Source organism: Arvicanthis niloticus, chromosome 6 (assembly GCF_011762505.2).
Source record: "Arvicanthis niloticus isolate mArvNil1 chromosome 6, mArvNil1.pat.X, whole genome shotgun sequence".
NCBI classification, from domain to species: Eukaryota; Metazoa; Chordata; class Mammalia; order Rodentia; family Muridae; genus Arvicanthis; species Arvicanthis niloticus.
The window spans coordinates 61,901,116-61,924,741 of NC_047663.1; the positions used below are offsets into that span (position 1 = coordinate 61,901,116).

The 23,626-nt window shown below is 44.5% G+C and overlaps 1 protein-coding gene across 3 annotated transcripts; it reads right to left on the minus strand.

The window, feature by feature from the left end:
* Positions 1 to 917: 917 nt before the first annotated feature.
* Nlrp3 (NLR family pyrin domain containing 3) lies at positions 918 to 23,626 on the minus strand. Of its 3 annotated transcripts, XM_034506525.2 has the most exons (10): positions 23,093 to 23,618; positions 22,504 to 22,823; positions 19,342 to 19,455; positions 16,697 to 18,452; positions 15,228 to 15,398; positions 10,670 to 10,840; positions 8,170 to 8,340; positions 2,475 to 2,645; positions 1,836 to 2,006; positions 918 to 1,684 (listed from the first exon to the last, which is right to left on the minus strand). In XM_034506525.2, exons 2-10 carry the CDS (start codon positions 22,784 to 22,786, stop codon positions 1,585 to 1,587), a joined length of 3,108 nt encoding a protein of 1,035 aa, XP_034362416.1. In that variant the 5' UTR covers positions 22,787 to 22,823; positions 23,093 to 23,618; the 3' UTR covers positions 918 to 1,584. The 3 variants fall into 3 exon arrangements, 2 of the variants coding, with proteins under 2 accessions (XP_034362416.1, XP_076792857.1); XM_076936742.1 differs by lacking the exon at positions 918 to 1,684 and having other exon boundaries at positions 1,901 to 2,006; positions 2,494 to 2,645; positions 23,093 to 23,622; XR_004607107.2 differs by lacking the exons at positions 918 to 1,684; positions 1,836 to 2,006 and having other exon boundaries at positions 2,607 to 2,645; positions 8,170 to 8,262; positions 23,093 to 23,626.

The window sequence follows — 23,626 nt, forward strand, 5'->3', positions numbered from 1 at the left end:
ACTTGGGGTACAGCTCAGTACTCGAGTTTAATCACCATCATTACTGCTGCTGCTGCTACTACTGTACACAAAAAGACACACATGCACACACACACACTACACACAGACACACATGCATACACATGCATGCCTTCACACATCCCCACCACACATTCCTAAGCAGGCAAAGAGTTTGCACTGAATTCCGCAGCACATAGTTTTAAATTAGTTTAATTTAAATTATTAAATTAAACAAATTAGCCTTACTAGAAAGAGATAGCCCAGTTGGTGGGACGCTTGTCAAGCATCCACAGAGCCCAGGTTTGAGCTCCAGCATCACATAAACCGGGTGGTGGCACATGCCTGTAATGCCAGCACTGTAGAGGTGGGGCGTGGAGGACCAGACATTCAAGGGGAAAAATAGGCTCTATTTGTAAAAAGCCACCTTCTGCAAAGAGACTGTTTAGTGGCATGGCTGCTTTGCCTGGCATAATCTCCTTATATTAACAGCTCATCAGCCACATCTCCATAGCAAAGGTCTGGCGGCCCCACTGGACAACGTGAAACAGTATTTCCACTCTGAGCAATGCTGTGTCTAAAAGTGGTATCTGTATACAGGACAATTAGTCAGTATTTATTCACGACTTAGTTCTCAGTGCCACTTGGGAGAGGAGCTGCCCTTCAAATGGATAAACCTAAGGTAAGCTGTTGTCACCCATGGGCAAGATGAATCTAGGTTATGCTTCTATTTGAGAATGCCGTAGGATTCATTTCTCCATGCGAGCTAACCTTCCCCTGTGTGATGTTACCCTCTGTGCTCGTAGAGCTGAAATCCCTCCTCCAAAATCGAAGTGATGTGATATTTTCCCCTCATTAACCAAAGTTGACTGATTTTGCAAAGAGATATTTTAAATGTGTAAACTGATTTATTTTAGTAGTTTGGATAAATAACTTAAAAAAATTCTAGATACATTCTTAAATTAAGAAAACAGTACAAACATACAATAAATACAAAAATGGGTTTTATAAATCTTTTAGTTTTTAGGTAGCTAAACAGAAAACATAACTATTTAAAAAAAAAAAAAAAACCAAATACGTAGCTGAGAGGCTGCCACAAAGTTGCCATCTAGCCCACAGGCAGATACTTATATGATATGGTCAGTTAAAAGGAAGACAAGAACAATGCTATGAACAAAGCATTGTCAAGAAAATGAGAGAGACAGAGAGACAGAGACAGACAGAAGGGGGGAGAAGAGGAGGAGGAGGAAAAAAGAGTTTAAAAAGTAGCAGAGGAGGAGGAGAAGGGAAAGGACAGAAAACGTGTTTTCTAGAAGCTAGTTCCATGAAGTCACCAAGAGGGAACACCTTGCCCATTGAGGACATGACGGGAAGGGCATCCTCCGGCAGTTTCACATTATCAGTGTCTTCACTGGAGAAAACATGCCTGGTACCACACAAGTCTTTGCTCCAGACCCTATACCAGAAGAGCCGGGGCTGTGGTCCTGACAGTGAAGGAGGACTTGATAGCAGTGAAGAACAGTGTGCACTGAGGCTGGGGCAAGACTTGGGGCTGGACTGTGGCCCCTGGCAGACCTGCTTCCACACCTACCAAGAAATCTCAAAGACAACAGTCAGCTCAGGCTTTTCTTCCTGGAGGGCTTCTAAGGCACGTTTTGTTTCGTAATTTAAATACATTTCACCCAACCTGTGAAAACAGAAAGGAAGCGTTGAGTCAGACGCTTCAGAAGACACAAATCAACCCAGAGGAGCTCTAATTTTGTTTTGTTCCGTGGTCACCCTCCCCTCAGCACCCCGCTCCCCCACCCCATGAGAAGCTCTCTGTAAAACACACTCACTGTAGGCTCTGCAGGAGGCAACTCTGCTGTTTCAGAACCTCACAGAGCGTCACCACACACAGATCGCCCAGGTCGTTGTTGCCCAGGTTCAGCTTCCGAAGGCTCTGGTTATGGGTCAGAATTGTGGAGAGATTCCAGCAGCAGTGTGAGGTGAGGCTGCAGTTGTCTAATCTTTAAGAAAAGAAGGGTGATATAGAGAAAATAGTCTTAACCATCTGTACTCCAAGCCTGCATTGTTTCATGTGCATAAAAAGCGCAGGTTGACCAGTGTGAAGCTGCTTTATGACACTGTTGCTTTTCTTCCCTGTTTAGACGGAAGTTTCTTTTCCCAAGGTACTGGGTTACTGGGTTGTGCAGACCAAAATAGTAACAGAAATATGCTAATTGACTCTTTTTAAACATTACATTCCCCCCAGATTTCCACAAAGTATCAACGGACCAAATGAATTTGTTTGCAGTTCTCAGGACTGTGGTGGCAAGGGCTCTACTTTTAAACAGTACACTCTCTAGAAACCTCCCAGTTCTCTCTAATGGACACCAGGAGCTCCTCACTCCCCAGACACAGATCTGCCTCAGGATTGCTCCACAGCCTGCCTCACACCACATATTCCCATCACCTCAGGCAGCCCATGGACTCACTCCAGCATCTGTAGCTTACAGTCGGGGTGCAGAAGTCCCTCACAGAGGAACTTGAGTCCTGTATTGCCAAGGACATTGTTTCGTAGGTAGAGGTGTGTGAGGTTCCGGTTGCTTTTGAGCACAGAGGTCAGAGCTGAACAACAAATTGAAGTAAGGCCGGAGTTCACCAACCTATAGGAAGAACAGAAGAGGGAGTCCTCAGTGCCCAGGCTCTCTCAGATACTGTATGTCACTGTGAGCTGTATCCTTCCAACTTAAAGGTCAGAAACCAGCATCTTGACTATAATCTGAAGCATGGCTCCACATCTCTGACTCCAACAGGCAAGGTGGACAACAGCCTCATGCTCTGTTTGGATGAGCATGAGAGAGAGAGAGAGAGAGAGAGAGAGAGAGAGAGAGAGTTTTCACATGTTTGGAGATCAGAAGACAACTTTGTGGAATTGGTTGTTTCCTTCTGTGGTGGTTTGAATATGCTTGGCCCAGGTAGTGGCACTATTAGGGGATGTGGCCCTATTAGAATAGATGTGTCCTTGTTGGAGCAGGTATGGTCTTGTTGGAGGGGTGGGCTTGGAGACCCCCTCCTAGCTGCCTGGAAGCAGTCTTCTCCTGGCTGCCTTCCTATCAAGATGCAGAACTCTCAGCTCCTTCTCCTGCACCATGTCTGCCCAGATGCTGCCATGCTTCCTGCCTTGATAATAATGGACTGAACCTCTGAATGTATAAGCCAGCCCCAATTAAATGTTGTCCTTTGTAAGAGTTGCCTTGTCATGGTGTCTGTTCACAGCAATGGAAACCCTAACTAAGACACCTTCCCTTCTGTGAGTCCAGGAATTGAACTCAGGTTGTCAGCCTCGATGGCAGGAGTCTTTACCTCTGGAAACTTAACAACAATCCAAGAATTTTTGATTTACTATTCTGAGGTCAAATCAAACACTGTCCACAACCAAATATTGTACTTTAAATATATTTTCCCCTACAGATTCACTGAATGATTGTGGTGCTGTTTAGCCAGGCTGTGGAACCTTCAGGATGTGTGGCCTGGCTGGAGGGAATAGACCACCAGAGGGCGTGCCTTGTAACTCAGTTTCTGCTTCCAGACCCAAGCTCTGCTTCCAGTGCCTCCCAGAGAGGAACAATCTCTCAATGTCATGGGGTCATCTGAATCCAAGCCTAGCATGTGTGAGGTCCTGCATTTCATTGATAGCACCTCAGAAAAAAAGACAACTTCAAAGCCATGTGATTAGGATATTGGTAACCACTGAGGCTGAGGGGAAGGTATGATTAATACATGGTATAATGCTTAGAAAATCAAACAAATGCATATTGTCAGCCCGCCCACTGGTAATAGCTCAGTTCCAGCCAATCTAGATGTGACAATTTATGCATTGACTGTCAACTCGACAAGACCTGAAATCACCCTCAAGACAAATCTTTGGGCATATCTGTGAGGAATTTTCTAGATAGGTGAACTAAAGTGGGAAACCCTTCCTTAAATGTGGGTGGGACCATCCCATTGGCTGGGGTCCCAGACTGAATTAATGGAAAAAGGAAGTGAGCACCAGTACTTCTCTCTGCTTCCTGTTTGTAGACACAGCATGATCGGCTGCTTTACCACTGCACCTCTCCCCACCCTCCCTCTCCCTCGCTCTCCCTCGTTCTCCCTCGCTCTCCCTCGCTCTCCCTCACTCTCCCTCGCTTTCCCTCTCTCTCCTGCCCTGTGATGAGCTGTACCTTCACAGTGTAAACCATAATAAGCCTTCCTTCCTTAAATGTGTTGTCTGTTGGGTAAAAGCCACTGATCTCCGGTGGCTTTGTTCTGTGTGTCTTGAACGCAGATGCTATTTGCTGCGTTCAGTTAACTCCACGTGGCCTTTCTATTTGTCAGCAATCCTCCTTGTTCCCTAAAACTGCCTCCCAATGAAAACCGAAATTCCCACGGTATTAGCTACTGACTTTGTTGGATAATGGCATTGAGTGTGATTGTTTTATTTCATTATTACAAACTCAAGACAGGAGTGTTGTTTTTATTCCTTTTCTTGTTTCTTTTTTGAGACAGAATCTCTCGTAACCTAGAATAGTGTTTAACTTGCTGTATAATCTAGCATGAGCTTGAACTTCTCATCCTCTGGTCTCCGCCTCTGGAGTGCTGGGATCACTAGCATGCACCATCACACCCTATGTAAGAGGTGCTAGTGATCAAACTGAGGGCTTTGTTCATGCTAGGCAAACACTCTATTGACTAAGCTACATCCCCAGTTGTCATAACTCTACTTTTAAGTTATAAAAATGGAGATCAGAATAATTATTTGAGGATGATGAGATGAATTGGTAGAAAACGGCTCTTGCTACCAAACCTGATGATGTGAATTTGAACCCAATGACCCACAAGGCGAAAGAAAGAAGAGAATAAGGCCCTACAAGATACACACACACACACACACACACACACCATAGAAAATAAATAAATATCATAAAATTGCAGAATAATTACTTGAAAAATAAGTCTCATTATTTCGTACTTGTCAATGGAAAGAGTGGGATCCAAACTCCCATACGAAAGAGATTGTGAATAATAAAGAAAAGCAGAACAGGCCAGGCCTTTGGAACATAAAACTAATACAATACAACATAGAACCAGGAAAAAGGGGGATGAAGGCTGGTTTTTCTCTGAAGGAAGTGAGAAAGGAAGGAAAGAGAGGACAAAGAAGGAACTGAGAGTAGTGAAAAATGTAAGGGCCCTCTGTGAACTTGTTGGGAAACCTCTAGACAGTCCTCTGCTCAGCAAGTTCGAACAGGGGCAGGGAGGGATCTAACAGTGGCAGACAGAAGGGATGTTATAATAGCTAGGCCCAGTTTTATGTGTCCATGTGTGACACTTCTGTAGCACAGGGGAAGTGAGATTAGAATATATTATGCAACTAGAGACTAGAACATATTGTGCTGAAGTTCAAGAGGAGAAGATAATAATATATAAAGTGGTTAGAATTTTTAGTTCATTCATGCTACACATTAGGGAGCCTATTATTAAAGAAATACACATACATGTGAGCACACACATGTGCATCAAGTTCCATATACAAGCATGTGTTTTACAGAGTGACTTGTAACAGTAAAAATGTAGAAACTTACCCAGAAGTCCTTGACTTAATGAGTGGCTGGATAAATGCTGGTGGTGGGTACTATGAGTTTTTGTGCTCCAAACTAGAAGCCATACATAAATGTATCCAGATAAATGAAAAACAAGTCAAAGAAAAATACTTGTATTGTGTTTGTAGTTTGAATAGCTAACTACAGTGTTGGGTTGAATTCTGTTCTTCTGAAACTTTATATATTGAAATTCCAGATCTTTAAAATGTGATCATAACTGTACACCAAACCTCACAACCTCGAAGATGTAATCGGTTAAGATGAGGTTACCAGATGGGCCCAAATCTGCTATGACTGACATCCTCATCAGGACAGGAGCTTCTGACTGGAGAGGTGGCTCAGGAGTTAAGAGAGCTTGCTGCTCTTCCAGAAGACCCAAGTTTGGTTCCTAGCACCCATTTCAGACAGACCACAACCACCTGTGATGCTAATTCCAGGGGTCCAATGCCTCTTCTGGTCTCTTTGGCACTACATTTATATATAATGGTCTCCCCAACACACTCATACATATAATTAAAAATAAATAAATACAATCTTAGAACCAGAACTTGAGACTCAGCATTACACACAGAGGCACAGAGAACAGCTTGTGTGGAGATGAAGGCCACAATCAGGTGACGCCTCTGCAAAGCAAGGTACCAAGGACGGCCAGTAAGGGCGACAAAAGAATGTATTCTTGCTCATGGTCCTCAGAAGCACCAGCTCTGCTAATGCCTTAACCCCCACCTCGAGAACTGAGAGACAATTTGTGTTGTCTACACCATTATGTTTTGGGTACTGTGTTATAGCAACCTTAGTAAACTCAGACATATAGAATGTTATGACAAAAAGATGCATAGTAGGGTAAATATATTGGTGAGCAAATTCATGGATCAATATGTGGATTGATAAAGCAATTGACGACGTATGAGCGTATGGGTGGATGGGTGTTTGTGTATAACACAGTGCCTCAAATTTTGCTTGCCGGGTTTGTAAGTGGCTTTTTCTAGAGGCAAAAAGATTTTTCACATTTAACCTTACATATCTGGGTAATTCATTATATTAAACTAAGTATATGTTGTTTTTGTAGCAAAAACAAAACACCTCACTAATGGTATCTGGATGTGAGATCTACTTGGAAAGACATTTGTCTATGAATGGTCACTGGTGCTTAGGGGTACGTAAGATATCTCAGAGAGTGTAGAAGCAATTAATAGAAAATCAATGGCAAAACCCAAAGCTCACAGGAAGAGAAGCCAGTGCAGAATTTACAGAAGAGGAAGCTATCAAATCAATGAAAAATTCGGGGAAAGGAACTTGAAGAGGAAGTGATGGGTGAACTAAAGCTCAAGGCAAGAGCAGTGAATGGTCATAGCTGGTAGTCTGTGTTTTCATTTGCTGCAGAATTCCAACCTCAAAAACCTGATATGGGGCCAGCAAATGGCTCAGCAGGTAAAGGCACTTGCTGCCAACCTGGATGACCCGAGTTCCATCCCTGGAATACATGTAAAAAGTAGAACTGAGTCCATAAAGTTCTTTTGACCTCCACACATGTACTGTGGTGCATATTAAATAAGTAAATGAATAAATACATAAGTGAATAGATAGATGTAGTGAATTAAAAATAAAGTTTAAAAGCTATCAAACCTAAGGAAACCACCCTGAAAGCAGAGCAGCCTGACACAGAAGGTAAAAAAAATCTCACTGTCTTCAGGTCTGGATGCCAAGAGGAAGATCCACAATCCAGTTGTTACCTGAGAGAGCACGGCTAGACTGGTGCTGATGCTGAGCTACACCACAGCGGAGGATGTAAAGACATCTGTGCCACATAAGTATGAGGTTGTCTTTGAGAACCAGGGACTGGAGCTGCTGCTCCGAGCCCTGTGGAGAAGGGCAAGCACCAGGGCTCAGAATCTAAAAAGCTGCTGTGGGGTTGGGAACTCAGTGTGGAGGGCTTGCTCTGCAGAAGTGTTCACACATGAAATGGCTTACTGTTCTTGAGCGTGTCTTAGTAGCAAGTTTTGTGCTCCATGGGGGAAGTAGAGCTGCCAACTCTTAAGAAGCTCTGACTATACAGCCATAAGTCAGTAGAACCTATCTCATCAGCCGTAATACAACTGTCCCCCAGTGTCCTTAGGTAACGGGCCCCAAGACACCCCCACAGATGCCAAAATTTGCAGATGGCCATGTCCCTCATGTAAAATGGCAGAGTGTTCGCACATACATCCTCCTGTGGACTGTACTTTATCTCTAGATTACCTTTGGTACCCATCATGGCTGATATTACACTGTAAGTAGTTGTGCTGAGTTGTTCAGAGAATGATGACGAAGAGGAAGGTTCAATATGTTAAGCACAGACATAACTTTTAACACACAGCTGACTAAACCCACGGCTACCTGAATCTGCAGTACAGAATCCCAACTGTGTGCTACATAAAGCTTAGCTTCAAACGACTCCTGATGCTGATGCTGTGCTTCCCACCTTCATCTCCAGCAGATGAACCTTCTCTAGAGGGGCCCCATCCATTGAATTCCCAAATAAATCATCTCTGAAAAGAATTTGACTTACCCCAGCTTCTGCAAGTTACACTGTGGGTCCTTCATCTTTTCACACAAAACTTGAACTCCTGAGTCCCCCAAGGCATTTTCTCCAATGTACAGTCTGGTCAGAGAATGGTTGGAGCTCAGAACCAATGCGAGATCCTGACAACACGCAGATGTGAGACAGCAGCTGACCAACCTTCCATGCAGAGGGGACAAGGTCAGTGCCATTTCTCATGTACTTTGCACTATAGGCTAGGAGACTGTACCTGCTACCTCCTCTGCTAAAATCTGCACCTTAGCTCCATACAATTCTCATCCCCTTCCTCGCTGGGAGAAGTAACAGGCAGTAAGTCCATCCCAGCACAAGAACATCTTTCCTTCTCCCTTCATCTGTTTTATTGAAATAAAATGTATATATGGGGTCAAGGGAGACTACTCAGCAAATAAAAGCACTTGCTACTAAGCCTGACAACCTGAGTAGGGGACAACATAGTAGGAGAGAACTGACTGCAAAAAGTTGTCTTCTGACCTTCACACAAACTCCATGACATGCACACACACACGCACACACACATACACACACACATACACACACATACATACATACACACATACACACAATAATAATTAATAATAATAAACAGGTTTTTAATATATGTGTGATAAAATCTGTCATCTTATCCACTTTCAGAGTAGAATCTTATTGAAGCCTGGTAGCATGGGCCTGCAGTCCCAGATACTCAGGAGTCTAAGGCAAGAGGATCAAAAGCTAAGGGGTACCTGAGCAACTTAGCAAGACCCTGAGTCAATATGAAAAAGGAAAAGGAGTGGGATAGAGTGCTTGCCTAGCATGTGAGAGGACCCAGCCTCTAGCACTGGAAGAAGAGGGAGGAGGGGAAGGAGAAGGAGGAGGAGGAGGAGAAGAAGGAGAAGGAGAAGGAGAAAAGGAGAAGGAGGAGGAGAAGAAGGAGAAGAAGAACTCAGTGCCCTTAAAGAGCAGCCACCATCGCTATCCATTTCTGATCACCTTTATTTTACAAAACTGAAACTCTCTCTACCCATTAAAACAAAACAAAACAAAACAAGAAAACAAACAAAAACCTCCCATTCATTCCTTCCCAGTCCCTGGAAGCTACCATTATGCCCTACGTTATGAACTTAAGTAACATTATATAAGTGTGGGATAATAGTGTTTGCCATTTGTGACAGATTTGTCTCATTTAATAGAACACCCTCAAGGCTCGTGAAGACTTTAGCAAGTGTCACAGTTTGTTCAAAGCTACGTATGTGCAGAAGCACCTTCTTGACCATTGTCCATCACAGACATGGAGAAGTCTCTAACCTTTGTCTGCTGTTACTAACATGCTCTGGACTTGATGCGTGCGAACAGGGTTGCATGGCTGGAGGACACACCTGAAAACACATGGATCAAGTGCAGGTCCATACCGGTTGTGTGAGAATCACCGTGCTGACTGCCATGTTTTACATTCTCGCTTGTGCTGTTTGACATTCCTACTAGAGCAGGGGTTCTCAAACCTTCCTAGTACTGTGACCCTGGAACACAAATCCACGTGTCGTGGTGACCTCCAACCGTAACGTTATTTTTGTTGCTACCTCATGACTGTGGTTTTGCTATGGTAAATATCTGTGTTTTCTGATGCTCTTAGGCAACTCCTGTGAAAGGGTCGTCTGACCCCCAACAGGGCCTTGACCCACAAGCTGAGAACTGCTACATTAGAGAGACAGAAAGTTCCAGGGCTCCAAGTCCTTACCACACTAGTCTGGTTTCTTATTTGTTTGTTGTGGGTTTGTTTTCTGTTATCATGGTGATGAACTATGAGCTATCACCACCTGATCAAGTGGGGTTTTGTTTCTGTCTTTTTGTTTTTTGTTTTTCTTTTGAGACAGGGTCTCATGTAGCTCAGACTGGCCAAAAATATGTAACCAAAAATAAGCTTGATCTTTTGATCCTTCTGCCACTGCATCTGGTTTGCTGGTTTGATCCGGTCCTGAGGATCAAACTTAGGGCTTCATGTATGCTAAGCAAGCACTCTCAGTTGCTTCCCCACCCTTCAAGTGCTCTCTTATCTTTTTAGAATTCTTGTCTCCTAGAAGTGTTCAGTAAGGACCCCACGCAATAAGTGCCCCATCGCTTCAGCACTGTTTTTTTTGTTTTTTTCTGTTTAGTGTGAGGATTTAATATGAACTCTCAAAACTGTTCTACCTCGATGCTTTGCAGTGCTTCTGTTTTCTCAGGTATCTTAAAGATAGACATAGTTTATTTGATGATTCATAAACACACACACACACACACATACACACACACAAAACTGCTATATTTTCACATGTAACTTCCCCCACGGAAATCGTTGGACTGGGAAACTAGCAGAAGGGAGGCAGGAAGTCCTCCAGGCCACCTAGAATCTCATTCTCACACATGAGCTGATGGCTCTTGTGTCTCCCTGAAGCAGAGTTCCTGAAAGGGGCCTCCACAGATCTGCCTACGGGAGGTGGGCCAGACTCACCAGAGTTTCTGTAGGTTGCAGAGCAGATGCTTCAGTCCCACACACAGCAGTCTGACTCCAAAGTCCCCCAGGGCATTGTCACTGAGGTCCAGCTCCACCAGCTTCTGGCTGCTGCTCAGGACTGAGGAGATGTCAAAGCAGCATTGATGGGACAGTCCGCAGCGCCCCAACCTTCATCAAGTACAGAATCAGGCATCAGAGTGCGACCCCTCTCAGGATCTAGATCCTACATGTGTTCCACACCTACATGTTCAAACTATGGGGAGGGGGTGAAACCTCTGGGAAGTGGAGCCTAGAGGAAGACACATGGGACGTATGGACACTGATGGAGTGGCCTTAAGGAGCTATTGAAATACTATTCTGTCTCTCTGTCTCTCTGTCTCTCTGTCTCTGTCTCTCTCTCTATCTTTCTGTCTGTCTGTCTGTCAGTGGTGTGTGTGTGTGTGTCTGTCTGTCTGTCTCTTTCCCCTTCTTCCTCCTTCGTTCCTTAACCATCATGATGTGTGTTACCCCCTGCCCCCAGCACATAGAATGCTACCACAATATTCTGATTCATCACAACAGACTCAACTGACCACAGGTTAGAACCAGGAGCAGAAACAACTCTTTCCTCCTTTTAAATGACTGTCTCAGGTACTTATCTAATGGACGGAAAGCCAGCTCACACAGCCCCCTTCATTGCTATTGTTCTCCAGTCTGAATGCAGTCTCTGCATCAGGCAGGAGTGGATATGTTCTGGGATAACCAGCATTCCTGAGCAATGCACAGGGCACCTTAGAAGTGGGAGGGGGCCTTGTGGTGAATACACCAAGCTCATGTTAATCTATGTTTCAGGTGCACTAAGGGGACATCCTGGTTTGTAAATGACAAGGGTGGTGAGTTTCTAATGGTTGAAGTCCCTTCATGATGCATATGTGTCGGATGCATGTGTGTCGCTAGAGTTCTCATCTCCGTGACAAAAGGTCTTTACATGCATTATGAGAGTTTAATCCTGGCGGCTCTTTCTCTACTCTGAGGAGAAATTTAGGAAGCAGAACTGACAGGTAATCTCATAAAGTTCCTATTCTGCTGAGTGGGTCAGGGACACCAAAGTCACAATCAGGAAGACACAGATAGGAAGGGTGGGGAAAAGTTAGAGTCTCTCTATGCTTCCCAAAGTGCCAACACCTTGGTACATGTGGCCTTCACTCAGTTTCCTTCTTGGTGAACAAATCTCCGTGAGCCACAGAGAAGAGCTGTGGGGAAATGTCAGCTAAGCAAAGCTCCTCTCTGTCAGCCCTCAATTTGTGAGTCCTTTTATACACTATTGTTTGCCTGTGGTTTGTCCCCAGGAGGCCACAGCCAGAAGCTTGGTCTTCAGTGTGGTGCTGTGAGAGGGGCTGAAACCTTTAAGGGATGAGGCTAAGTCCAAAATACTGATGTCACCTTAAGCACTACTCTCTAAGGAGTTAGAGAAGTTTTCTCAGGATTCAGTTAGTTACTCACAGTGAGGCTAGAAAAGTGACTCAGTGGGTAAGTGTTCTTGCCACCCTCACTTAATGACCTCAGTTCTATCTATGTCAGGAACCAATTTCCAAACTTGTCCTCTGACTTCCACATGCATGTTGTGACATGTGCAGGCCCACATACACACAGACATGGATAATACAACAACACACAACACCAAAAAGTTTTAAAGAAAAGAAAATTAGAAATTTTATTTTTTAAGTGTATGAGTTTTTTAATTTTAAAATATCCTGTTCCATATATTTGGAGTTAGAGAAAATAAAGCACAGAATGGAATATATGAAATTCAGAAGCATAAGACAATTTTATAGCTCATAAGCTAAAAGGGGAGATATTGAAATATACTATGGGGCTGAAAAGATAGCTCAGCAGTTAAGAGCACTGGCTGCTCTTCCAGAGGTCCTGAGTTCAATTCCTAGCAACCACATGGTGGCTCACAACCATCTGTAATGGGATCTGACACCCTCTTCTGGTGTATCTGAAGACAGCTATAATTGTACTCACATACATTAAATAAATAAATAAATAAATAAATAAATAAATAAATAAATCAGTTTTTAGAAAGAAAAAAGAAAGAAAGAAAGAAGCTGTGGAATGGACTTTGTGGCAATGCTATCGTAAGCTAAATATGTAGGGAATACATCCAAAAGAAAATTCATCAAAATAACACAACAAAAATCTGCAGCTAACAAACCAACAAAGGGAAATGGAATAATCATTAGTTTTCAATAACTCTCAGAAATAATAAAATAATTCTCAGTAATATAAAGCTACTTGAAAAGCAGAATGGGGGAATTATTTACTTTTATGTGTTATGAATGTTTTGCCTGCATGTATGATTGTGTACCAAACTTGGGACCTCTGCCAGTACAACAAGAACTCTTAGCTGCCAAGCTATTTCTCCAACACACCAAGTTTGGTTCTCAACACCAAGCTTACAACTACCCATTACTATAGTTCCAGGGAATCCAGTACCTTTCTCTGACCTCCAAGGGCACCAGGCATAGTACACAGACATACAGGCAAAACACTCATACACATAAAATATATAAATCTAAAAGAAAAGAAAAAGCAGATGTAGAGAGACAAACACCCTACACTCTTCTGATGCGTGCTCTTAAAGACTAACATGCCCTAGTGCTGCAAAGACCATAGGGAAATAACAGGAATTCTTCCCCAGAGAGCCATAGGCTAAGCTCACTGTAACATCCAGCACAGCGTTCCTGGCACTGGGCTGGCCAAGTGAGGATAAAAGAAAGTGAACAGCAGCTTATACGGAAAGTAAAAATGAGTTTTAAAAGATGGTGTTGGGATGGTGTGTAGTATGAGCAATATGGAGACATAGAAATACTCTAAAAAAATGAACTTAAACCGGCGGTGGCACAGCCCGTAAGGCGTCCGCCTGCAGAGGGCGCGGGTTCGTTCACGCCCTCTCTCTCTGTGCGTGTTCAAATCCCGCTCGCTCCCGCCCGCCTCCTCCCGCGTCTCGTGGGAAAAAAATGAACTTAATGGCCAGGACACCACCTTACACTCATAGTCCCACTAAAGAAGCTGAGGAAGGGAGATTTCTGGAGCCAGAAAGTAGAAGGCCAGCTTGGGCAACATACTGAGATCCTGTCTTTCAAATAAATAAACAAACAAAGAAACAAAATTTAAAGAGCTATGTAACTTATTAAAAATTCATATGCCACATGCATCCAGCCCAGCTGGAGGGACGGTCCAGGGGCCCAGCTAAAGACTCAGATGCTCAGACTACAGCACGTAAATCACAGTAGGCTGAACACGTGGGTAGTACTAATGAGGCCAGCCATAGGAGATACACTTTCCCCCATAACAGCATCTGTGATGAAACTTCCCAGTTCTCACCCAGAATCCTGGTCCATGAAAAAACGGACTTTGTTTTGCCACCAACAAGTAGCTCTTTTCAGTTCTTCTTCATCTTCCCCATCTACAGTTTTCTAAACTCACCTCCAGTCCATTCAGTCAGAACACTTATAATAGAATCAATTTGTCCCTCCAAAGCTTCATGTATCAAGCTCCACCCCATAAAACCACAGCGTGTGGCCATATTTGGAAACAGGCACTTCAAACAGATAGTTGAACTGAATCCAGTGTTAGCCCTAGTGCAGTTGGACTGGTGTCAGTACAAGAAAAGGTTGTTAGAGTTTAGAGAACAGACACACAGCTGGAAGATGATGCAAAGACTCAAGGAGAAAATGGCCACCTACAAGCCAGGGAGAGAGACGCAGAACAAATCAGCCAATGGAGACATGATTTTAGACTTCTAACATTAAACCTGAATTAAAGCCATTAGGGCTTGCCCCTTGGTCCCTTTTCACAGTAGCCCTGGGGACAACTAACCAGACCAATCAATCATTTTCTCTACTGTCTCGTCCCAATCATTCTACACACACACACACACACACACACACACTCACACACACACACAGAAACACTCTTACACAGACACTCACATACACTCACACTTTCACACTCTCTCTCACACACTCACACACACTCACACAGAGACACTCTTACACAGACACTAGCACACACTCGCACTTTCACACATTCTCTCTCTCACACACACACAAAATTTACCACAGTCTCTGGATGTTACAGCTCACACAAATTCACACACACTCTCTCACACAGTCACACTTACACACACACACACACTCACATACACTCACACAGTCATATTTATACACACTCACACTTTCACACTTCACACACATACACTCACATACTCACACACACACTTACACATACACTTTTACACAGAGACACTCTTACACATATAGACACTCACACACAATCACACTTTCACATTCACACACACTTACATTCACCCTTTCACACACACTCACACATACTCTCACACTTACACTCACACTTTCACACTTACACTAACACTCTCACACTTTCACACTTATACACATTTACACTAACACTCACACACACTCTCACACACTCACACTTTCACACTTATACACACTTACACTAACACTCACACACACTCTCACACTTTCACACACACACACGGACTTACCACAATCTCTGAATGTTACAGCCTGGGTGCTGGAGTGCCTCACACAGCACCCTCATTCCCGGATCCCCCAGAGTATTATCACTGAGGTCCAGTTCAGTGAGACTCCGGTTGGTGCTTAGACTTGAGAAGAGACCTCGGCAGAAGCTAGAAGTGAGGCAGCAGCTCACCAGCCTAGAATGGCAAGGGCAGAGGCAGAAGAGAACATTAGTTTCCAATAACAACAAAGTGGAACTCAGGACTAGCTAAGTGCATATCCCCCATCAGAGGTCCAAAGTCCCAAACCCAGTCCTGCATCTAGACAAAGAAGCTCTGTTCTTTTTTAAAGCTAGGGTCTCGTGTAGCCCAGGCTAGCCTTAAACCTGAGTTCATTCTATAACTGAGAATGACCTTGAACTCTTTTTCTTCTAGCCTCCATGTTTTCAGTACTAGGATTATAGAACTCTTGAAAGGTTCTGTGATAAACTTAGCCTGTACCCTGTAAGGAAAATGGCTGGTACCTGAAGTAAGAGCTCACTTCTCATCAGGGGCTGTAGCAGAGTCCCTGACCTTTCTCATCAGTGTGTGGTCCTTGTCAGTCCTTCCATCCTTTCTCTGCCTTGTATTAGGTACTTAAGGATCAAATCTGCCTTCTCTTATCTCTACCCCCCACACACACACACAGTCCGAATGTCCATCCTGCCCTTAAAAACCCATTTAGACACCCTTGTCTCAGAACGACAGGATCAGGAGGTGAGGAGGATAGTTGGCCATGCTGGCAGACCCTCACATAGGATATCAGCATCTTGTGAGACCTGTGGAGCTGACATCTTCCTTCCGCCAGATAAAAACAGCCCATGGAGCCGGGCGGTGGTGGCACACGCCTTTAATCCCAGCATTTGGGAGGCAGAGGCAAGCAGATTTCTGTGTTCAAGGCCAGCCTGGTCTACAGAGTGAGTTCCAGGACAGCCAGGGCTACACAAAGAAACCCTGTCTTGAAAAAACAAACAAACAAACAAACAAAAAAATCCCATGGGACCCCCTGTCTTTAGACTTCCCATCCTCTGTAACTGTAATAAATAAGTCTTTTGTCTTCAAAAATAACCTAATCTCTGGCCTCCATTACAGCAGCGTGGGTTGAAGAACAGTGTGCTACAGCTATACTAGGATACAAGCAATGGACGTCTACAGACATGTCCACCCGATACTGTGCACTGAAGCGATATTATCCCAAATGCTTACTTCTTAGTTCACTGGGTTTTGTTCTCAATCCTATTCATCCACCCAACATAAGTCACTCTCAACCAACGAAAGGGTGACAGTCATGTTATCATGAAGCTTAGAAATTATATGTGGAAAATAACCAGACATAGAGGAGAGAAAGGAAGGAAGGGAGGAAGAGGAAGGAAGGAAAGAAGGAAGGGCAGACCAAGAAGAGTAGCCAGAAAGCATACGACACTTGCTACCATTTGCCTGAAGCCAAGTTTCTTTACCTAGAAGAACAGGCAACACTAGGGTCTGGGAAAACACACTGGACCTGGTCCAAGTGTCGATTTCCTCTCTTCTCTTCTTCTTCCTCCTTGGGTGAGTTGTGGAAAAACCCCAGGGAAAGTGTTTTTACCCTATGACAGTTCTTAATACAAAAGGAAGAAACCACATGGTCCATTCTGGTAGAGAGGTTGATCTCAATTTTGGGAAAGTGGTCCATGGCGCTCTGCACAAAGTCTTCCTCCTGCATCTCATACAGGCAGTAGAACAGTTCCAGCTGGCTGGGCTGCCTCTGTACCTTCTTGGCCTTGGCTTTCACTTCAATCCACTTTAGCAGCTCCAGTCTGACTTGCTGAGAGATCTTGCAACTTAGCTTCTTCTCCAAATAGGAGGTTCTCTCCTGGTTTACCAGGCCGAAGAGGAAACGGACGACAAAAATTAGATAACCTTTTTCAAACTTGCCGTAGTTTTCTAGGAGAACCTTCACGTCTCGGTTCGGAAGATCTGAACAACCAGCCGGCCCCTTCCGCACAGTCACCCCTTCTTCCTCCTCTTCCAGCAAGTAGTACATAGCAGCGAAGAACTCCTGGAAAGTCATGTGGCTGAAGCTGTAGACCCTCTCACAGTCCACTTCCTTCTGAAACACGTTCATCCTCAGGAAAGCAGAGACGTCGGTCTTCTGCAGGCCGTGTTTCCGCAGATCACACTCCTCAAATAGGATTTTCTGGTTCCAAATTCCATCCGCAGCCAGTGAGCACAGCCCCTGCAGGTGGGCAGAGAAGAGGTGCTCCTCGACGCCCCCCCGGGACTGCAGCAGGCTGGAAAGGAAGAAGACATAGACGGCAGTAGTGGTCTTGGAGGTCTGGGCCAGGCTCTTCCCGGCCTCCATCTGCTGCTTCAGCCCTGTGCACACAATCCAGCAGACCAGGGGGATGAAGCACATGGTGAAGAGAATCTCGTTCTCCTGGATCAGCCTGAAGGCTTCCCTGGCCTGCAGCTCGTTTGAGAAATACTTAAAGAAATATTCCTTCCTTTTGGCCTCAGAGAAACCTAGGATTTCCATGTGGCGGGGATGGTCCAGGAGATGCTGCAGCTTCTCCAAGGCCACGGGCCTCGTCGTAATAAGCAGAGAGGCCTTAGGCAGCAGTTTCTTTCGGATGAGGCTGCTTAGCAGGATGTCTCCCCGCACAGCCTTCTGCCAGTCTGTGCAGACCTCCTCAATGTGCTCATCAAAGGCCCCTTGCAGCTCATCAAAGCCATCCATGAGGAAGAGGATCTTGGAAGGTTTGCGCAGGATCTTGCACACTGGTGGGTTTGGGTCAGGCCAGCAGCTGACAATCAGGTCTGCTAGACTCCTTGGTGTCCTGAGGCTCACCTCTCGACAGTGGATAAAGAACAAATAATCAAATTTGTCTTTGAAGAGCTTCCCCAATGCCCAGTCCAACATGATCTTCCTGGCTAGGATGGTTTTCCCGATGCCTGCGGCTCCCTGGAACACTACTGTGTGCACAGGCTCCAAGTGCCCATCCTCCGGCTCAAACAACAACTCCAGCTTAAGGGAACTCATGGGTCTGTCCCACATCTTAGTCCTGCCAATGGTCAGGAGTTCGTGCTCCCTCTCCTGCTTGCTCGGATGCTCCTTGACCAGTTGGAGCTGAGTGTAGCGTCTGCTGAGGTCCACACTCTCACCCAGACGTGCATTCCTGTCTTTGATAGAGTAGAACCTGCTTCTCACATGTCTTCTGTACATCTTACAGTAATCTGCAACAGAGACAGAAAGGTAGAATCCAGAAAAAAAGCCCACACATCTATTCCCCAACAATAAGCCATTAGCGCACCTCTGCCGTTACAGGAGGAACATAAAGAATTGGGAGGATTCAACAAACAACAACAATAACAACAACAACAACAACAGAAATGCAGAGTGCTGACTGTCAACTAGAGAGCGACAAGCTCGCAAGACATTCAAATGTATATAGTGAGGTATAGTCATTGATACAGTAGTGGCAGAATTGTTATGGCAACAGCCAACCATTTTATAATTATTTGGAAGCCTATGTGGTTGGGATCTGCAAGTCCTGGTGGCAATGTGTTCTCCAGGCATCTCATTAAATCTATGACTGTTTTCCAAACTTGTATGAAGGCGACATAAAAATGCAAGTAAATATCAAAACATGGGCCATGTGCCTAAAAGGAAAGATTGGCTTATACTCTAGAGGAAGTAAGAATTGGCTTAGGAAAAAAAAAATGGTACGGCTGGACAGAGGGCTCTCAGCCGTTAAAGGCTAGGCTCACAACCAAAAATGTAAGAAAAATAGGAGGTGTAATTTGTCTTTACTGCTCCAGTGTATCAGGTCCCCAAAATTCTGGTGTCAAGTACTTCCCACTCACGATAGGGCAGAAGGCCAGCACTGTGGCCTCCAGCCAGAAAATCTGTTACTCAAGCCTTATACCTTTAGTCTGAAGCCCATATCTACCTGCAGTAAATAAACCCCTCCCCCAGGACCTTAGGAAGCCATGTGAATATGCATCTGTTTCTGCAGTGAAGGCGGATTTCCTGAGGCAGGCCAGGATTCCCTGCTTTCCAGTTCCTTACCCCTTGTTCCAAGTCTCAAAACAAAGTTGAAAGTGGCAGCTGCTTGATGCTTACCTTTCTTTCTTTTACAAATCGAGATTCGAGAGAGATAGCCCAGCAAACCCAACCACTCCTCTTCAAGGCTGTCTTCCTGGCATACCACAGAGGAATTAGATGCACATGCATCATCTAAACACAAAAGAAAAAACATAAAATACATCAAAAAGTCCTAACACAGAGGACAGAACTAAGCCTAGTCTATGGGGTAAGTCGAAGGCCCCTACTCCTTATTCCTTCTGAATTAAATGTGGCTTAGTCAGGCAGGAGAGCATATGCCTCTAAGCTCAGCTCTTGGGAAATGGAGACAGGAAGATTAGAACTTTAGAGTTATTCTCAGCTACATAGTGAGTTCAAGGCCAGCCTAGGCTACATGAGATCATGTCTCAAAGAGGAAAAAAAAATGAAAGAAAAAAAAAGCAGGGGGACATGGGAGTAAGCATGGCTCAAGGGTTGCAGACACTTGATAGTTATGGCATCAAAGGCCTAGTAGACATGATTCTGCTCGCCTCACTTTGAAAGGGGAGCCGTCAGTCTTCAGGCAGAACTGTGTTCTCAGGCTCAGAATGTCTTTCCCAGGCCCAGAAACTCATTAGAGAACTTTGCCGTTGTCATCTGTCCATGGCTGTCCCCGGCACCCTTACTTAGGGTCCATGTGCAAGATCCACAATGTTCTCCTGCCAGGTTCACCTTCCCCTGAGCTTAGGTGGATGTATGTAGCCCATGTGGGCCATTTCTGTGCTGTTGTGTCTAGATTTCTAGGTCTTCAGAAGGGAACATTGTCATTCAGTCCAATTAAGTAGTTCAGAACAATGGCTTACTAAATTCCCATGGGAACGTTTGAAAATGCTGGGTAACACTCTTTCTTCTCTGTGCTGAGGCTTAGGCATCGATATCCATGGCAAAGTCCAAGGTGGTTCCAACAGGTACCTACAGCCAAGAACTACCTATCCCAATAATATGGACTTTCCTCCTAGGGGAAATTCAGGAATACAACAAAAGTCCCCACCAGGAAAAGACACAACAGATCAAGGCCACAGACATACTCCTGTGGATGTAGAATTATTCTGGAAGATAATGTCAGGGATGTAGCTCAGTTGGTAGAGTGCCTTCCTAGCATAGATATAAGCCAGGCATGGTGTTAGTACACATACCTAGCATCCAGGAAGTGAAGGCAGGAGGATCAGGAGTTCAAGGTCATTCTCAGCTACACAGTGAGCTTGAGGTCAGCCTGTTCTATGTGAGATCCTATCTAAAGAAGGATGGGCAGGAGAGAAGGAAGGGAAGAGAAAAGAAAAGAAACCACCACTGGCAATGGAGTCACAAAACAAAAATCTAGATATTTACTCAACCTCAAACCTCAACCTAACCCTCACATAATGTCTCTGACTAAGAACTACATCAGAGGGTTATTGAAAGAAAAACAAAACCCATTAAAACTGCCTTGTACAGGGCACCTGGAGTGATGGCTCAGTGATTAAGAGCACTTGATGCTCTTCCAGAGGGCCCAGATTCAGTTCCCAGTACCCACATGGTGGCTCACAACTGTCTGTAGTTCCAGTTCCAGGGAATACGCCACCCTCTTCTAGCCTCTTCAGGTACCAACACATGAATGGTGCACATATAGACACAAAGTAAATTTTTTGTTGTTTTTGAGTTTTTGTGTTTTGGCTTTTCTTTGAGACCTGATCTCTTTATTATATAGTCCTGATTGTCCTAGAACTTGCTCTGTCAACAGGCTGGCCTCTAACTCCCATAGATCCACTTGCCTCTGCCTCTCAAGTACTGGAAATAAAGACATGTACTACTACATCCAGCCCAAAATAAATCTTATAAACAAACAAACAAACAAACAAACAAAAACCAACTATCTAGTTATAGAGCCAGAGAGAGCTGATTCAGGGAGTAAAAGCACAAACCTGATGACCTGAGTTTGATCCCACAATAAAAAGAAACAAGCCCTGCAAGCTGTCCTCTGACTTCCACATATGTACCATAGCGTGCATGCAAACACACAAAATAACTAGCTAAAAACGTTTAATGTTTTAATTTGAAAAAAAAAATCTAAAATTGCTCAGTCAGGACTTCTATTGCTGAGATTAACATTTCACTCCTGTTGCCCACATTCTCAGGACAGGAACAATCACAGTTGCATCGTGATGTACAATTTGATTGTCACATAGCTCCATCTCCTTCTCCTGGATCACCATTGCCTTGCCACACACCTCCTCATCTCCAACTGGCACAGTGGTGTAGGGATGGAACCCAGGTCCCTGTGCATAACAGGGAGGCCTCTACTACTGAGTAACACCACCCCAGCATCCTTATCTCCTGTGATTACTTCCTTCAGCCGCCCCACTCAGCATCCTTTGCCTGGGACATCTCTGGTTACTCTGAATCCCCTCCACTGCTTCCCTGGTTTAGAGCAGACAAGCATCTGCTATGAGCTGGTTGAGGAGCCAAAGGAGGACCTCAGCTGAGCAGACTTGAGAGTGTGGTACCAGCCACAATGGGGAGTAAGTGGAGACTGAGACTGGAGTGTTTACAGAATTAGGAAAAGCACACTGCATCTCCTCCACACCCACCAGGAGAGAAGGAAAACCCATGGTAATAAATTAACATTTCAAACATGCTAACTTCTGTGTAGTAAAGGACATAATCACCCAGCAGGTAGAGAAAACAGGATTCTGAGTTTGGAGCCAGCCTGGGATACTTGGGACTCTAACTCAAAACCAAAGAAAGGAAGACGTTGAATAAACATAGCTATCCATAGCAAATGGATATGTGCAGACGAGACAAGCACAATGTAATCTAGACGCATGAATATTCATCATCAATCTTTTAAAGAAGGAAATTCTGACATACCTGAAGACATTGTGCTAAGTGTCATAAGCCAGCCTCAAGAGACAAACACTTTATGATTCTACCTGCGTGAGGAATCTATAGTGGTAAAGTTCACAGGGACAGAAAACAGAATGGTGGTTGCTAGGAGACGGGGATAGGTAATGGGGACTTATCATCTAGTGTGTTGGGAGCTTCAGTTGTGCAAGATGAGAAGTTGATTACACAACCATACGTTTCCTTGTTACCGAGCCATATACGTAAAATTACTAAAATTCCACCTTTTCTGTCGCATGTATTTTACTGTAAGGAAGAAAAAAACCCTTCTTGTTCACTCACTCCATTCTGGCTGGTCCTTGTTGGCTTTTTCCCAGAGGTCTCGCCTGTTGATTGCTGCAAAGATCCACACTGCCATGGCCCATGCCTTCTCCTCCCCGTTGAAGTCAATCATGAGTGTGGCTAGATCCAAGTGATCAGCCTTCTCCGTCTGGCCCCTGGGGATTGGGATACAGCCTTTCTCGGGCGGGTAATCTTCCAAATGCATTTTGAATTTCTTGAGGTCCACATCTTCAAGGTCCTCTAGATACTGGGCCAGCTTGCAGCGGACACTTGTCATCTTCATCAGCAGCCCTTTTGAGGGTCTTTGGGCTTAGGTCACACTGCAAGAGCAGGAATAAAAAAACCATGTGAGTAAAGATGAATGGTAGTAAAAGCCTCCACTTCCAGGAAATGATGTTATCAAAAACCCAGAAAACTAGATGCTAATATTGAACCATCTAAGGGTACCCCGTAGACTGGTACAGGTTTTTTAGTTTCTTAAATCAGAAACCTCAAAAAGAAAAAAAAATACCACTTGACTCTGAGTCACCATCTCCGACTGAGTACTGTTAAGACTGAGTACTGAGAACTGAGGAAGCCAACTGTTTACCAGAAAGTTTTCTTAGCTTGATCCGGAAGTATGTCCTGAGCCATGGAAAAAAAAGTCCCTCTGTAGAGATTAAAAATAAGAAAGCCATTAACACAATCAGATATGGTATGCAGAGAACAAGCATACACAAGGTCATCAGGACTCGTGTATGACCAGGACCCATGGTGACGAGGAGGTTGGGACCTGGGACCTGGACATGGTCCTCACTGTTTCTCAACCTCAGCTTCCTTGTTCAGTCACTGAGAAAGCAGAAGAGATTGCTTCCCAATTTCTTTTAATGGAAAGTTCTGGTTTCTTGCTTCTATTTTCATCTGAGGTAAAGGAACAAAGGAAGGAGAAAGCCAGGAGAAAATGAGCTATAGCAACCGCAGGGCAGCCAAGTGAGGGACTCACAGCCCAGACAGAAGGACAGCCAACCCTTCAGTGCTCCTCCATTTCCCACTGTTGGACAGAAAGAACCCGATCAGGTGGAACTTGGGTGCGTGTGAAGAGGAAGACTAAATGTGTACATGGTTCTAACGGCTCTTTGTACAT

What these genes read in the sequence shown, in the direction of transcription:
- Nlrp3 (XM_034506525.2), bottom strand. Translation starts at nt 22,786, where the DNA reads ATGAAGATGACAAGTGTCCGCTGCAAGCTGGCCCAGTATCTAGAGGAC. An exon ending in TGTAAGCTACAGATGCTGGA is followed by an intron (nt 2,007 to 2,474) that starts GTGAGTCCATGG and finishes CTTTTCTTAAAG; the next exon opens with ATTAGACAACTGCAGCCTCA. An exon ending in TGCCTCCTGCAGAGCCTACA is followed by an intron (nt 1,685 to 1,835) that starts GTGAGTGTGTTT and finishes CTGTTTTCACAG; the next exon opens with GTTGGGTGAAATGTATTTAA.